The sequence below is a fragment of the Simochromis diagramma genome, unplaced genomic scaffold (assembly GCF_900408965.1).
Source record: "Simochromis diagramma unplaced genomic scaffold, fSimDia1.1 OVJJ01000348.1, whole genome shotgun sequence".
NCBI lineage: Eukaryota > Metazoa > Chordata > Actinopteri > Cichliformes > Cichlidae > Simochromis > Simochromis diagramma.
The window spans coordinates 2,398,090-2,415,120 of NW_024386755.1; the positions used below are offsets into that span (position 1 = coordinate 2,398,090).

At 38.4% G+C, this 17,031-nt stretch overlaps 1 protein-coding gene across 3 annotated transcripts in view; it reads right to left on the reverse strand.

Moving 5' to 3' along the window:
- clcn2c (chloride channel 2c) overlaps positions 1-17,031 on the reverse strand; it is a 224,527-nt gene that overhangs the window by 87,376 nt on the left and 120,120 nt on the right. For all 3 annotated transcript variants that reach the window (XM_040025317.1, XM_040025301.1, XM_040025309.1), the window contains 4 exons: positions 9,999-10,130; positions 7,892-8,020; positions 6,794-6,927; positions 3,438-3,515 (listed from right to left, as the gene is read on the reverse strand). In XM_040025317.1, coding sequence (XP_039881251.1) covers positions 3,438-3,515; positions 6,794-6,927; positions 7,892-8,020; positions 9,999-10,130 — 473 coding nt within the window. The remainder of the gene's footprint in view (positions 1-3,437; positions 3,516-6,793; positions 6,928-7,891; positions 8,021-9,998; positions 10,131-17,031) is intronic.

The window sequence follows — 17,031 nt, forward strand, 5'->3', positions numbered from 1 at the left end:
TTTGCATCTTAGAGTAAATAGACTTAAATCTCACAAATCCATGTGCCAGTAATTACAAATTTAATTGCAGATCCACCAACTCTAGATTGCATAAGTTACATTCATACAGTTGCATTTTGAGTCTATACTCACATATAGTGGGCATTTAGTTCTGGATGAGAAATTCATGTATATACTTTAAACTAACTCGCTATTGTTTGCTTGTCATTCCTAAACTCCAACTAAAATCCCCCTCTAGAACTCAAATTTTCAATTTTCTGATTCCATCTTAATGTCAAAGCAGTTGGTACGTCTAACCAGAAATGCATCTATTAGGTCTCCTTCAGAAACACAATAGTAACTTTAAGGGGGTTCATTTATATTTTCATATCTATTTAGCTTTGAGTGCCCACATTAACACTGATGCAGGTGCAAAAATGTTGAATCTTTTAGTTTTTGTAAAAATTTAGGAATACGCTTATTTATGTGCAACACGGCCCCAGAATTTTCGGATAAGTCGGATCAAGGGGGTATCTTGTAAAGTTAGTTTTTTAAAAAAAAAACAAGAAAAAAAAAAAAAAAGAAAAGAAAGAAAGAAAAAAGATTCTCTCTTGTGTTACTGATCCTCTGCTGCAGCTCAGCAGGGGCACGGTCTGTGCCAACATACAGGGGTACACTAAGACTTTCACTATGTTTGTATAATTCAGCCACATATTTGTTTAAAATTTCAGATTCTTCATATAACAGGCAGCACAGATTTTGTCCCTCATCATTTCCGCTGTAAGCACTGTATAAGGTGGTCTTTCATGTGAACATCACACGTTTTGTTCAAACGTTTGATCAGTTTGATCGGTTTTCATAATCTCTGGAATTAAAAATGTACTAACGCTATGCTAATTAATTCAGGTATGTATGTATTTGGTTAAGTAGCAACCAAGGCTTATTGTCTATTTGGTACAATTCTAGCAAGTACTTGGAAAAGAGTTTTTCATCTAGTGTATATCTGGCATTCTGATCAGGCCTATTCTAAAATTTTATTTTGATTTCACTTCTGTTTTTTACCTAGATAGAACTGTAGTTTAAACATTTGCTATCAATGAAATGAAAATACAATTTCAATCTCAAGAATAAGAAATATTTTATACAAATTCCACAATCATATATATATACACATTTCACAGGTCAGCTGAGTATAGAATGGATTGTCAGATTAGAATTAAATAGATGTTGGCCTTGGATGCACACCAGCACATAACACCCTCAAAGGGTCTCCAGTATCCCTTTTTCAACCCTGGCCTCTCTAAGAGGTGCTCCCGTGTATTGACACTGAAAGACCACACAGTAGCAATCTCCAGCATTGCTTCTTTGACCCTGGGCAAAAGTGACAAAAACACAAACTGGGTTGGAAAAGGATATTAACAGCAAATTATACTGCAAAAATTAATTAAGCTGCTCCAATAGTTATCACTTTGGCTTTTTTTTTTTTTTTTTTTTTTTTTTAAATTTTCACTCCCCCAACCCCAACCAGTTGCGGCAGATGGCTGTCCTTTCCTGCGCCTGGTTCTGTCGTTGGTTTCTTCCCTTTAGAAGGGAGCTTTTCCTCCCCACAGTTGCTAAATGCCTGCTCACAGGGAATAGTCTGATTGTTGGGCAAACTAGTATTTCTTGTGAAAATTAAAAAAAATAGCCTTAAATAAATAACAACCAAAACAACAAATGAATATGGTCTTGAACTTGGGTACAGTTTTACTTAAAAACTGCGTCAAGTTCTTACCAATCACCAGTCACTGAGATTTAAACTTAACAGAGGTTTTCAGTAGATGCAACCATGGTATTAATTTGAAAATTCTACGCAATCACAAACTTGGGTGTCCACAGCGCCCCGCCATTCAAACACGTCAATCAAACAAATTGAGGGAAAACTGATTAAATAGTTTGCAACATTCCTGCACATAAATCTGCCTTTGATCTTCTAAAAATAAGCTTTTACTGACCATCAGTCATAGCATTGGTTCAGGCAGGCTCAGCCACAATCATGGCCAGTGAGCTAACCTCATTGCTTGTGCCAGTTGATACTCTTCTAAACATCCAAATGGCAATTCTTACATTGGGAAAGGCATTAAAACTGATTTAGCCAGCCCACAGGTGCAACCATCCTGCAAGCGGCTTTGTAACCCACCTTCACCCTGTCAGCCACAGCAGAAAATTAAGCATCACTCCTGGTCTCATGTTCTGTGCTGAGACAACAGTTCATCCAATCCAAGAAACAACACCAAATGACAAATGTTGTAGCTGTTTACTATCACCAGGGGGCAGTGACACAGACAACCAGTCTGTGGACTACTGCTTGTGCCACTTTTGGTCGTTCATCCAGTCGTGGAAATGAGTGAAGTTAACATAAAAGAACTGAAACGGGATGTGCCCACTAAAAACTTGGTTTTCGTTCCCGAAGGTGGGCCACCAGGCTGTGCTTTTCATGCTGTTTTTGTTTTTTATCTTTGATTTTTTTGTGCTTCTGTTTTCTGTTTTCTGTTTATCGTTTAGTTTTCAACCACACAGGGAATCAATGTCGAGCTGTGTGCTGCTGGTTTGCGTGGACTAATACACACGCAAATGGCTGCAAGTCCTGCATTAGGAAGGTAAGCGAATGTTTTTGATTGCCAATGCTGAAATCCAGTGCTCCAGCACACAACTAAGTATAGTTTCAGGCTATGGAGCTGATATTTTTAATCCAACGTAAGGACAGTGTTGGAAGATCCTTTCAGACAATTTACTTACTCACATTTCCAGCCACTGTTTTGGTTGTACGCCTCATGAAAGTCAAAGAGGAAACCCTCAGCAAATCACTAATTCGGGTATGTTGGTGCCAAAGCCCAGACTGTGGCTCTGAACTTTAACAACATTCAACAAAAACCCCTTTCTGATGTCTATCGGAGTCTCAGTGCTGTTCACAAATGGTACTGGAGACTGGAGATGATCGGTGTTTGACGGCATACAGTCTGTTCTTCAAAGAGCATTAAACTGGAGTCTTTGCCAGCAACGATGAGATCATATGATGCGTAAGTATACAATTTTCCCACAATATTTATGAGAATGGTGAACTACCCTCATACCTTTTTTTTTTTTCCATGTGCAACCAACTAATGTAAAAAGTCAATAATAAATATCATATAAAGTGAATATGTAGTGCTTTTTGGCTTGGCTTAACTGCTGAGTACATTCACCAGTAAGGTAGGGTATGCATACAGCCTGAAAGGAGAATCCCAGCTAAAGCTTTAATGGGAATATCAAGATCACATCTGGATTATGGCATCAGGACAGTTCAGACCAACAATGTGAGATTTTAGCTTGAAAATAAAGGTAAAATATTAAAATGATTACAATAAAGTAACAGTAGATGTTTAAGATTATATAAAAGATGACTTTTTTTGTGTTATATTAATAAGTGTTAGCCTTACCTCATAGATTCCTCCAAACAGAGACATAAACTTGCTGAGGAGAGCTGCACACAGACTGGCGATGTGCACAAAGGGACCCTGACAGGAGGAATAACGCAGACAGAAATCAGGTTAAAAAAAATTACAAATTAAGGAGCACTCTGGGCTCCTGTTTATTGTGAGTCAGTCACACAAGACAACACAACTCTTTGAAAACACATCAACAGGGAGAAAGTCAGCGGGAATATTAACATTCAGAGTATGAGGTTCAAAGTGGAACTAACAGGATTAAAAGTGAGAGCAGCAGAAAAGTGATGCTCAATTTAAAAGGCAGCGAGAGGCCTGCTCTGAATCTAAACGCTGGATGTTGCTGCAGTGCTGTGTAACCAGAAGGGCCTGAGGGCTGTTTGTGTGCACAAGTGTTAGGAAACAGTGTTTTCCTGCAAGAATGTCTTCAGGCAAGGCTGTCTTTTGTGGGTGTAGGAAACCCATAAGTAAGTAAAATTTTATTTCTATAGCACCTTTCAAGACAAAGATCACAAAGTGCTTCACAAAGAAGTACCAGAGCATTTAAAACAAAACAAACAAAAAGTTAACCAAATGCATTTCCAAAAAGCTGAGTTGACACCTGATCTGTTTTTGCTACAAAAAAACCTGAAAAATACTCAGCGATATAAACAACATCTGCATCGTGAAGTAAAGGGATGTAAATATTCCCAGAAAAACAGTCTTCTCTCTCCCAGCTGGATCAGAAAACATCCCTGTACCTTCCTACTTTCTGTCACCTGAACCCAAGGGATGATGCAGGGATGTGAATGAGCAGCCAAAGGTTCATGTGCTGTAGTATGTGAATATACAGAGAGATTTAAGGCAAGTCGTTTCACAACACACCCTACCACTGTTCAGACACCTTACTGTGACCTACGTGGGTTTCTGACAACCAGTAATGATTTGAGTGGAAGCTCGTCTTCTGAAGCGATGCTTAATGTTTATTTTGAATGTTGTAAAAGCCGGCATTCAAAGCTGAAAGGGCCCAGCTGCTAGCGAAGGCTCTGTATCACAACACAAAGGTTTAATGCTGTGAATCACTGAAACTGTGCTAGTAAACATCAAAAGCAGAATGTGGGTCAGCGCTTGAGTTTCGCTGAAAAGTAAAAAGAGAAACTAGATTGTGTCTCATAAAGGTAGCAATAAAGACATGGCTGTCTGTTTCTGTCCTACAAAGAAAAAACATACTAACTGTACTTCTGTTCAAAACAAATTTGACATCTTAACCTATCTTACTAGAAACTGTTAGTCTTCACTCTGTGCAAACATACTTAAAATACATGTATTTGTCCACCAAGCTTTCTTGTCATTTCTTTAAACGGTCTTCAGGAATAGTTCTCCAGGCTTCTTGAATGACAATCAAAGCTCTTCTTTAAATGCTGGGTGACTTTTATTTCACTCTCTAGGAAGATGATCCCTCACTGCTTCAATAATGTTGAGGTATAAGCTGTGAGGACTCCACCAAATGTCAAAATCCCCAAGATCACTGGCTGCAATGCAGCCCCTAACCATAACAGACCAATTACCACTGACTTTCAGTTAAGTTCTTGCTAAATCTGGCATATGTCAGCCTTTTCTCTCTGTTTCCCTTCTTTAAGAATAGCCTCTTGACTGCCACTCTTCTACTGAGACCACTTCAGATGAGGCTTCAGTGAATGTTAGTTGGATCAATTGAAGGGCCAGATGCATCTCTCAGGTCCTGTGTCAGAGGATTTTTTCCTATGTCTTAAGACATGACTTTCAGATACTGTTTATCAGGTAGTTTTGTTAGGCCTGCCATTTCTTTTGTCCTTCACCAATTTTTTAAGGACACACTGCACACCGTGCTTTAGAAATTACCTGGAGCAAAAATTATATTTTATGTCTGACAAACTGTGTTACCTTTGGCATTTTTCATAGATTCAACTAAAGAAATGGGAACAAATTAAATGTTTTTGTGGCAGGCTACTAGTAATAAAGTGCCAACACACACATACAGTTATGTCATGTCTGTTATGTGTAGACAGAACACTAGTTTATCCCTTGGGTTAAGAGCATTTTTTTTTTATTGAATGATTCATAAGTCAGCAGCTTAGCAATCAAAAAAAATATTCCTATGAAAATAGTCCATTACCAGGACTGGAAAGAAAATGAGTGAAAAACCAGCGAATTTCCAAAGATAATATTTGAAAGATCGTCAGAAAGCTAGAGAACTATTGCTTATGACCACTTTAAAAATTATAAGAATGTTTAGCTCCTTGGAAGCAAAATATAAAGAAATGAGAGGTAGCTCAAGACTTTTACACAATGCTGTACGACCAGTTCCACAAAACAATAGTAACAACCTACAGAAACTGTAATAGCATGGAATTTCCAACGAGAGCAGGTTTTTCCTCATGCAGAATATTATTAGTACTTCTCTGAACTCTTAAGGTAAGACTTCTAGTCTATAAATTATCAACAGCTAAAGTGATAACTGACCATAGTTAAAGCAATAGTTAACAACTTACTTTTTCCAGTTTATAGAAATAGAAAGCTCAATTTTGCTCTAAACCCTTAAGAATTAATTTGTTATACAACTGAAACAACAAACAAAAGTAAAACCAATACCAAAATTATATCGGAGAGAAACGTAACACCAGACAGAATAGTCTTGCTAAAAGCTAACTAGCCTAGTTTAGTAAACTACCAGTAACTACAATTTCGGCCAGATTAATGAGATATTGTTTTACCTTTTAGAAGTAAAAATGTATTCCACCTTTTATTTTTTATTCCACCTTATAATTTGCCTAAGGAGGTATAGAAATGTTTTAAAATGGCCTATTTTTTAAATTAAAATGTTAGCTTAGCTAGGAGCCTTTAAAGCAGCGGTCCCCAACCCCCGGGCCTCGGACCGGTACCGGTCCATGAGTCGTTTGGTACCGGGCTGCAAGACTTGAGGCTCAAGTGTGAAATGTATAGTTTTCAGGGTTTTCAATCGGTTTTCAGCGTTATTTTGTTATCATTTTTATCGTTAACTTGGTTTTCCTGGGTCTTCACGTGTGTTATGAATAAATCTTCTTTTCAGTGCCGGTACTAGTTTTATTTTGTTGTATTTATCCGCGACACCTTAAAGGCCGATCCGTGAAAATATTGTCGGGCATAAACTGGTCCGTGACGCAAAAAAGGTTGGAGACCGCTGCTTTAAAGTACAAAGTCCTTATTCTCAACTTCTCTGTTAGTATTGTTAATGCAGGCAGACACAAAAGCTCAAAAGCATATTCCCATTCAGAAAGCTACTTGTATTCATTTGTATGTACACACCATGCAGTACATGTACATTTAGAGTGGGTGAAGCAGATTTGTTTTACCTCTTTGCCTAGTGGCATGCCACTGCCCAGGGCACAGGTGAGGCCGATGACTTTGGCCACAAAAGTTTTGAAGGTGAGGTATTCTTTTAGGACGACTCCACGCAGGATGGTCTTCATTTCTGGAATACCTGAACCTGTAATAGGACAACAGTGGGCACGTATAGCTGATTGTTTTAAATCGAACATCATTTTTCAAGCTGTTATCATTCACAACTAAATCTCTAAGAAGAAATCCAACTATTTGATAAGAATTTAATAATCATATTAATTAAGATGAACAAGATTTTGATCCAATAAATTCTGATCAGTGCATGACATCACATCTGTGTTTTTTCTACCTCACACAAAAAAAGATCTCACCATGTTCCCTCTTATAGGATGGAAGAACTTCTAAAGCTGCAACTTGTATGAATTTGGGTGCCAATTATAGCCTGACCATTATTATCAGACTATTATGTTAGCAACAGTCAATGTTCAGTCTATCAAATCACAACATGCTTATACTATTATTTATGTAGTAGGGGTAGTACACTGTGTTTTGAAGGAATGTTTTTTTAGTAAAACTACTGGTGATATTGTGTCGCTATCATTAAATTTCTAGTATTTGTTGTCAATCACTATATCATTCTAGTTCAGATTTGACCCACATGTGGACTAAAATAGTTCCATCTCACCTTTTGGTTTTTCACCCTAGTGATAGCCTTCACTTGCATCAACATTTCTTTGTATCTCATATTCAGAGTTCCAGTGAACAGCTTCAAAACACAGGTTTAACACCCTGGATCTTTTGTCATGGAATAACAAGTGAACAGGCCTCACCTGGCAATGAAAGTCTTTGATAGTCACTTGCCCAATTACTTTTGACATTCTAAACAATGGAGGAGTGTTTATAAAAATGAATGCAATACATTCACTCCCTTGATTTAAATCTTATAGTCTGCACTTCAGCTACATTGACTGTTTGATTTAAAATCCTTGCTGTTGTTTATTTTTGGCCCTGCAAAATTAATTGATTATTTTGTGGTTACTCACTCACAAGGTCTAAATTGGTTAAATGCAAGTGGTTAGCAAACCAGTATTATTTTATACGTATCATACCAACAGCCTGTGGAGCAAGGATCTGAGTGAAGCCTGCGGAAAAGGTGATGAGGACAACGGGGTAGGTGACCCAGGCCAGGTACTGCAGGAACACATTACTGTCCAGACCACCGTACATCCACTTCTGTGCTGTGGACACAAACCAGGACAGACGTGTAAAGCCACCATCCACTGAATACAGCATCACAGACACACTCCACAGGAAACAATGTGTTCATTTCGAATACAGTCAAAGATAAAACTTCACAAGAACAAACTGATGAACACACACAAGCCCACAGTCAATGCACAACCAGGAGAGCGGCTGTATAAATATTTTTAAAGACATGAAAGATGTGTAGCTGTGTGGTTTTTCTCTGCACAGGACAGGTAGTTAGTCATGTTCTGGATCCAATTACGAGAACTGTACAGCATAACTGGAATTGACAAGACTAGGTTAGCATCCTCTTGAGAGCGTAATGCGCACACACACACACACACACACACACACACACACACACACACACACACTGTTTGAGAAATCCATTTGAATTAGACGCAGTCCTGTGAGGTTTCTGATCAGCTCTCACAACTTTCTTCAATCGTTTTAAAGTGTCTTCCTTCCTCTTCCTGGACTGTACTGTTTACTTAGTGATTAATCCCTCACCCTCGTCATCTTTTTTCTCTGTTTCTAAATCTACCTCCATGTTTGATGATAGATGTCATAAGAGGCCTTCCATTCATCCTTGCTGCCATCCTTTGATCAACCTTGAATCCCCAGTTATCCCTCCACCACTCTCTCGGCTTCCTTTTTTTTTTTTTTTTTTTTTTTTTTACTCACTTCTCTCTTACCCCCAAACTTTTGCCTGCTACACCTCCTTGGTTTTACTCCTCTAAAGACGTTTCACACATCACAAGCTGCACATTATTATCATCATCTGCATTCGTTTCCAACAGGGCTCAATCCTCAGTAAAATCTTTCTATTTACAAGGTCCTGTAGGGACAGATCAATAAAACCATTCCTAATTAATTACCACATTATGCAGATGTCTGGATAAAGCTCTGGAAAGAGTTTCACTCTGCAAAACTCATCACAAGAAAAAAAAGCTTAATGTCTTGTATTTGTCTCCATCTATATAAAGCAGAACCCTGTCACATTGAAAAAGTAATATACTCTTATTTTGATTTTTCTAGCCCTTCTTGTTGTGTTTTTCCATTTCCTTGGAGGAATAACCAGGTCACCGTTTCGGCGGTCCTTGAGCTGCCTCTCCAAAAAGTCTGTTGTCTTGCAGTCCACTGTTGTGGCCTACAGCTGGGTGGAGATGTCCTTGTTCTGCTTTAAACGCCGACTGCAGTTCTGCTGCATAAACTCCACAAAGGTGTAGAGCTGAACAAAGACTAAATTGACAACTGCTCTCTAATGTGGTGGAGCTGATCTCAAATAACAGGATAAAAGACTAACTGGAGAGGCTGCTGATTTCGGCCTGATTTACTTGCAGAACCACCTAGAACTCCCACAGCTTCCACCAAACAGTTCTGCAAGTTATGCTGTTAATTAAACAAAACTTGCTGTCCAACTAGAAAAAGGTCCATTATTTTCAGCCCCTTAAGTACCATTTATTGCCATTCTCTACCAGGCATTTATCAAATGGCACCTTCCTGAATTTAAAATCTTCCCAACCACTGGCACATCTAAAGGTCTTTCTCCTGATTACATTTCCTTGGGAAAAATTTGGTATTAAAAAAAAAAATGGATGGGAGAATTACACCAGAATATATGTTGAGTGAGGCTTTATTTTTGCCATATGGAAATAATTTATTTTCTCCATTTCTAAAGCACTTAATTGACTAATTCCTTATATCATGCTAGTTCAAATTCTTATTTTCCCTTCGTTTACACTTCATGTTTGTACACATGGGTAAAAGTGTTATCTGAAAATATATACTCAATATATTTTCCCATCTCTGCTATCTCACCCCTTTACCACCTCCCCCTTCCCACTAACTTCTCTCTCTTCCCACTCTAATCCCAATATAAAACAGTCTGTACATTACTTGCTTGTGTTACTATTGGCACTCTCCATTCTCAAACCCACAGGTGAAAAATGCAGTCCCTTGCTTGCTTACCTTGTAGGCAGATGGCGATGCAGAAGTCCACCACCCAGCTGACCAGGGCCATGAGGAGTCCCAGCAGGATGAGGAAGATCCAGTCCTCGCCGACACGCGAGATCAGGAACTTCTGACAGCGAACCGTGCAGACTAGAGGGACGGCAGGAAACAAGGTAACATGTTAGGACTACATCACCCAGAGATTGGCACTAACATTTGGACGGGGCAAACAGAATCTTTTCAAAATTAGCCAATAATAGCTGTGTTTCCATCCAACAGTTTCTGAAATATTGAGCACCAGTAAACATGCTGTCTGCTCAGAAAACTACTTCATCCTAAATGCTACAACACTTTAGTGGTGAGTGATTTAAAAAAAACAAATCTAAAAAAAAAAAAAAAAAAGAAAAAAGGCAAAAGTTCATCAGTTTCCTAAATTTAAGATCCATATAAAGTCCACCCAGAGTCCAGCAACAAGCAAGCCATGGGAAACACTGTCTTTTGAAGTAGGTGAATTGCTTTTTGACACAATTTAGAATTTTTCTTCGTAAAACTATGAAAATGTAAAATAGAGGACCACTTCTTCAGGGGCTCCATGAGAAACTGTTTGCATGTTAGATTGCTCATGGAGACATGCGCTTCTGATAAATTCTTTAATTAGATTTCAAGGCTGTAAGGTTTTCAAACTTGTGAAAAGTCAATTCATGGGCAGACATCTTAAATTCTAGACAAATGAGATGTTCTATTCTGAATAGACTTTTGTCTTTGTGGTGCAACTTAATAACAAATACCTTTTATGACAGATCTGTGAAACCAAAGAGTAATCTTCGACTTCTTTGCATTGACTTGAGTTTTTAGACCTGAAAACCATTTCGTTTTTAAATAAAAAACTGGGATGGAAACTCAGCTAGCTGAGACGTGGAAGCCACATGTTGGAAATGTTACATGGGATGAGAATAAATCTGTCACTGTTACCACTGGCAGCCATGTATAGCAGAGGTTACGTCACATTCAACCCGTGTCCAGAATACGATTTCATACACAACGTGGCAAGATGATAAAGACAAATGAGACTACACTGATCAATGAATATTAAATGCACAACAGAAATGTCACTGAAACAGAGGCACTACGAAGCCAAAACACAAAGCACACACAAGGCAGGTTATGAGGCACAATCACATCTGCTTTACTTACCTAGAAGCAACGGGAAACTGAAATTCACGGCTAATATGCTGTATAATCCTCAGTGTGAGCCATGCATACACTTCTAGTAATTATGACTAATTGCTGGAACCAAACATTAGTTTGACAGTGACTCATTAGGATGTTCACGCACACACCATAATTCATACAGCCTCTTGTTCACGCCACATCTCCCCCGCCACCCTTTTTCCAAACCTGTCCTCTGTTCCCCATTTCTCCTCTGCAGGGGAAAGACACTTGGGTGCACTGGGTCCTTTTTACGCTTCAGCATGTAGAACAAATGTTCATGTAACACTCCAAATACTTGGACTTTTTTTATTTTAATGGTTGACCTTTATCGCATTCAACTTTTTTTAATATTTCAGCATGGACAGGAATTCCCAAACCTTTATTTAATTTAAAACCTGACATGTTAGGCCATGGTTCTCTATCCTTCATATCTCTTATTACATCTGCCCTCCATTGACTTCTGGTGATCTGTCAATATGGAACAGATAAAGAAGAATGACTGTTATTCCATAGATTGCAAACATGTTTGTCTTTCATCAAATCAAGGTTAAAAAATTCGATAGAATCGTCAGAGCAGCGTTTACTTCCTTTATCCATCTATACAGGCCACCTACTGATCTTTATTTAATCCATGACATATGAGAAATATTTATTTTTAAAGAAAAAAAAAAGAAAGAAAAACCACACACACACAAATTGTATAAATTCTTCAATAACTGAATCAAGGGGTCATATCCCACAGTAACTGTGTGACAAAGTTCAGGTCATTTCTTGATTCAGATACGTTTTTGTTGGAGTGGAACGTGAAGACTTCATGCCCTCATGCATTCAGTGACTTTTGTGTGTTACAAGGGTCCAAATAAGGCCCAGACTCCACATACTTAGTGACATAAAACAAATACACATGTATATCTTTTGGCATTTACAATATGTACTGCAATCTCTTGTCTGCTGTCACACATGTGGACACCGACACAAAACAACTGCTGGCAAACAGAAAAAGAAACTTCTACAATCACCACACTTGGATCGCTCTTTCACTTTAGTGGCATGCAAGTTTTACCAAATCAAAACAAGTTAAAAGTATTTTAGTTTAACAGATGAACGTTCTGGATTCATGAAACATAGCAAACCTGGCTTTTATAATGGCCTAAATTATTTGAGGCATGGACTACACTGACTCAAAAAAACCATCTCCATGCAGATGGGTTCACATTTCTCGAACAGCAGAAGACAGATCCGCTTTACAGGATGGAACCCGTCATAAATCTTTTCTTCCCCCTCAATTTCCACCATAAGTTTTGACTGGGACTGATTCACTGAATTGATTTGTTTTTTTATAAATAAAACCTCTCAAACTCTTTGCTCTGTGGCAAGATGTATTATCATACTAAGAAAGTGACTTCATTGTCACCAAAACTACTTTGTATTGATAGAATATATATAGTACAATAAAACTGCAGTTGGATTGTACTTTCTGTTATTTTTGGAAACAAGTAACAGAAGGTGTGTTTAGGGATGTTTTTATTAATCCTAACTTTCGAATCCCCTTGCCCTGTAGATCTGTGGGAGTAGAAATCCTGCAAAAGCCACTGAGAAACCAACCTTAAAAAAAACAAACAACCATTCAGTTTCCTGTAGAGGTTTGTGTGACATCTCTGTGATGGACACGGGAAATGGAGAAAGAGTCAGACAGGACAGGAGGGGAATAAGAGATGCTGCGGGGACTGAGAAAAGGATGCATGCAGAACACACCCAAGTCGCACTTCAGCTCACATACATCCACGCATCCCCCAATCAACACCTTAAGGAGCAGCCCTAACACGCACATGCAGGTGAAAGCTGTGACAAACACAGAACGCACATACACAAAGACACACTCTGCTTTCCATCACTTCAGTCAGTTATATGACAAATCTGAGAAACAGACTTCGTACATGTGTATATTTAGATTTACGTGTTATCAGAGCATGTGTGTGTCTGTGTGTGTGGGTGAGGTGTCTGCGTCATCTCACCCACGGGCCGTCTGTGTTCTTGGACCCCTTCTGCCATCTAGACACTAGTCAATGTAAATGAGTGTTAGAGTGTGTCTGTGTGTCTCAGGGTGTGTGTGTGTACGAGCATTTAGCCTAAAGTTTAATCTTGCCTTTTTGGAGATGTAATTTAGTTAGCTCAGCCTGTGCTGGTATTGCTTAATAGCTTTTTCTGCAATGCGCACACAAGCACAGATCCTGCAGACTGGTTACTGAGTTTATTCTCTGTGGCATGCAATAAGCAGCATGCTAGTTCCCAATCACTGTCACTGCCTTCCCCACTCACACCCTGCAACCCCAGCCCCCTTCATCCTTAACCTCCTCCTCCTGCAGCTGCTTTCTACTAATCACATTCAACCTGTAGCTTTACCTCTCATCTCCTGCTCTCCCTCACAAAGCCTTATCTCCTGCCTTCCACTCCTTTCCACACTGCCCCCCCCACCCCCGACACACATGCTTTCTTCCCTCTCCCTGTTTTTCATTCTCACTTGCTCACTCTGTCCTCAGCAAAAACCATGATGCCCACATACCTGCTGAGACCAATTTAGGTTGCCTTGGAGACACAGTGCATCTAGTTCATAGCTCTGGCATTAAGATACTGTATGTGCACACGCTTGTGTTTACTTTGTTGCAACATGTTATGGAGATGCCATAATAAGAAATTAAAAGAAAAGACTAAAGGGTCAAGAATGTACCCCAGCCAATAATAAGGCTGGGGTACATAAAAGAGGGATATTTAAAAAGCCAGTGTGAGAGACATTTGGTCTCTTATTTGACAAATTCCAAATAAATGACGTTTCACAAAATCCAAAGAAAGACAATCAAACAAAATGTCAAAAACTGCAGGTCCATGACTGGCACACATGGCTCACAGGTACATTCTGTAAATTCCTGTTTGAAACCATCCAAATCAACAAAAGCTATCAACAGAATATAAACAAATAGCTTCTAGGACTTCATGTGTTAAAATAACAGATTGTGTTGGGATCAAGTGAAGCAGGACCAGAACTGTACTGTACCTGTACTTTTATGTAATACACCTTTGGACCACATGCTATGGTGCAAAGTCTATGGTAGAAAGCTAAGAAAAGAAATATAAACTGTTTCAACACAGCCCTTAGTAAAACTCTGCCCCCTGGTGTTTAAAAAGTTACATTTTACAGAGCGTAATTACAAAAAGGTATTTTTAACCCTTAAAGTTAGAGGCTGATGACTTTTGAATATTTTCACACAATTATCTTAGAAATAACTTTGCTGTATGGTACTGAACTCTCAACAGGTTTGTGTTACAGTTTTAGTGAGTAACATTTTATTGGTCTCTGTATACATTAGCATTAGTGTTGTGCATTGTTCCCATGATCTATGCACGCAGCTTGCTAGAATTAGTTCATTAACACTTCGACCTGTCATCTAAATACAGATGGCTTAAAATGAGGCATCCAAAAACTATATCGACCTTTTCTATGTAGTCTGTGAAACCAAATTAGCCATGTAAGTGGGCAGCATGGTGTTGGAAATCTTATAGTTCGGAGTTTGATTCGTTGCCTCGGGGACAGAGCAGCTGATTCCACTATGAATTATGCATCGTTTCAAAGAGTGCTTGAAGATAATGTGAGGCCATCTGTTTGAAAGCTGTAGTCAAACCAGATAATGACACTAAGTACACTAGTGTTTCCACCATGGAGAGCCCCAAAAAGAAGAAACAGAATGGCACGGGATGTGAAACAGGCAGTACATGTATCTTCAGTTATCTTGCAGCTGATTAAGGTTTGCATAAAAGAGTAGTTTCAGCACATCAAAGTCTGAGATTTTTTGGAGAACTCACTTTTGACAGTTCAATAGCTGTGATGTGGACTGTGCAGTTATTTTTTCCTATTAAGAATTTCATACCAATTGATATTTTTATTGAAAAATAATGACATAAAGCTACTTTCCCTTTTAATTCTGGCGTTCAGGCACAGCACATTTATCTGTAGCCAGTAGGAGTCGCTATAAGACATGAATCACTTGTGCAAATTGTCACTCATAATTACAAATGATTAGTAGCCGTATCAGTATATCTCTGCCATGTTTTTTCTAAACAATTTAGCACCATAAAATATACTTTCAGAAATTTTCCATTATTTTTTCTATGTTTGTTTCCAAAAAATATTTTTTGTTGAAGCCTTCTCTAAATTTAATGGAAATGAAAAAGGTACCTGTAATTTAGGACTAACTACAAGAGTTAATTGAAGAAACGGATTGGGTACTCTTTTCAATAATTTAAACAAATATTTTGCAGACTGAAAATTCAACTGACCTGGGAAATACCTTTGAAGTTATTTGACATCTTTTAAAGATCTAAATTTTTCCATTTTCTTAATTTTTTTTACTTTTTAAATAATAAATGAAATATAGTATATATAGTCATTTACTTGAATGTATTGATATGAGGATGGGCACAGATATGAAACAGTCTATGCAGTGACTGTACAGCCAGAGCTGTTGCTGTTCTGCCTGAAAATGTTACAAAACTCTACTGTATGAGTGTTTTCCTCCATAAGAAACGCCCACACACTTGCATGAAACGTGTAATAAGGATAAATTAATCAAACCACTCTCTCAGATGATACCAACAAAGCAATATGAAATATGTTATATTAGGAAAAACAACACATTGCTCCATCTCTGGTGTTATTATGTGGAAAATGAGGGCAGGAAGCAGGAAGAATGAGTACATGCATCCAAGATGAAAATCACTGCAAGTGCAGAATCCCTGTGACCGCTACCAGATAAAACCCAATTATTTAAATCAGGCGCTCATTTGTTATGCAGGGTGACAGCTATATATGGGTGGAAAGGGTAAAAGAGCCTACTATTAATGCCTCAATTCTGCACAGTCATGGCAATGAGGCCTGTTCTCGTTTTGTGTGTGTATGTGCCCCCACATTCATTATGTAGCTTCATGCGTAAGGAGATATTCAATTAGAAATGCCTGGCTGTGTTTAAGACCACTGGCATAATTAGATTAAAATTAATATAGATAGAAAAATCTGACCATTCAGCTTTTTAAATGGAAACTTTTAAAGAGAGAAGGAGGGGTACGCTCAGTGGTAGAAATTAACTTCTTTAGCGGCAGAGGGGACTGGAAGGTGTGTGTGTGTGTCTTATTCTAAAAAGTGGACTAAACACACCTGCTATAAAATCTACATAAAGATCAAACACAAAAGTAAATTGAAGAAGAGGATGGAAACAACCATTCTATTAATGACATCCAAATGTAGAAGAGAGTCATTTTCATTCCATGACTGCTCTACTGTAGAGTTTACCAAAACAAAAAATCTACAACATTAGTATTGTACACTGTACAGTGTAGATTAAAGGGATAAGGCAAAAAACAAAGAAAAAAATATTTTGAGTTTTTCATTCCAAGATGTCTAAGTTGCAGTCTAGAGATATGCAAACCGTGCCACCCCTCTCCTGTCTACCCATTACATCAGCCTACCAGCAGGCTCTTACATAAGCTATGTGCAAGTTCAAGATAAAACGCAGAGTGAAGATGCAACATCTGTAACGTAAAATCATCTCTTCTGCAGGCAGAATGGTTTAAAATATGGAACAGATGACAGAGCCAGAGGAATTTTTTCTCCCACATTTTTACAGTGAGATCTTCAGAGACTTAGGCACACTCTATTCTGGAATAGATGAGGGCATTAAAAGCATAGATTTGGATTGACTCTGGGTACCTGTTGTTCACACTAAGTTGATATGTAGACAACAGTGAAAAATGGTGTGCAGTGACTTTTATAGAAAGACAAACAGACATC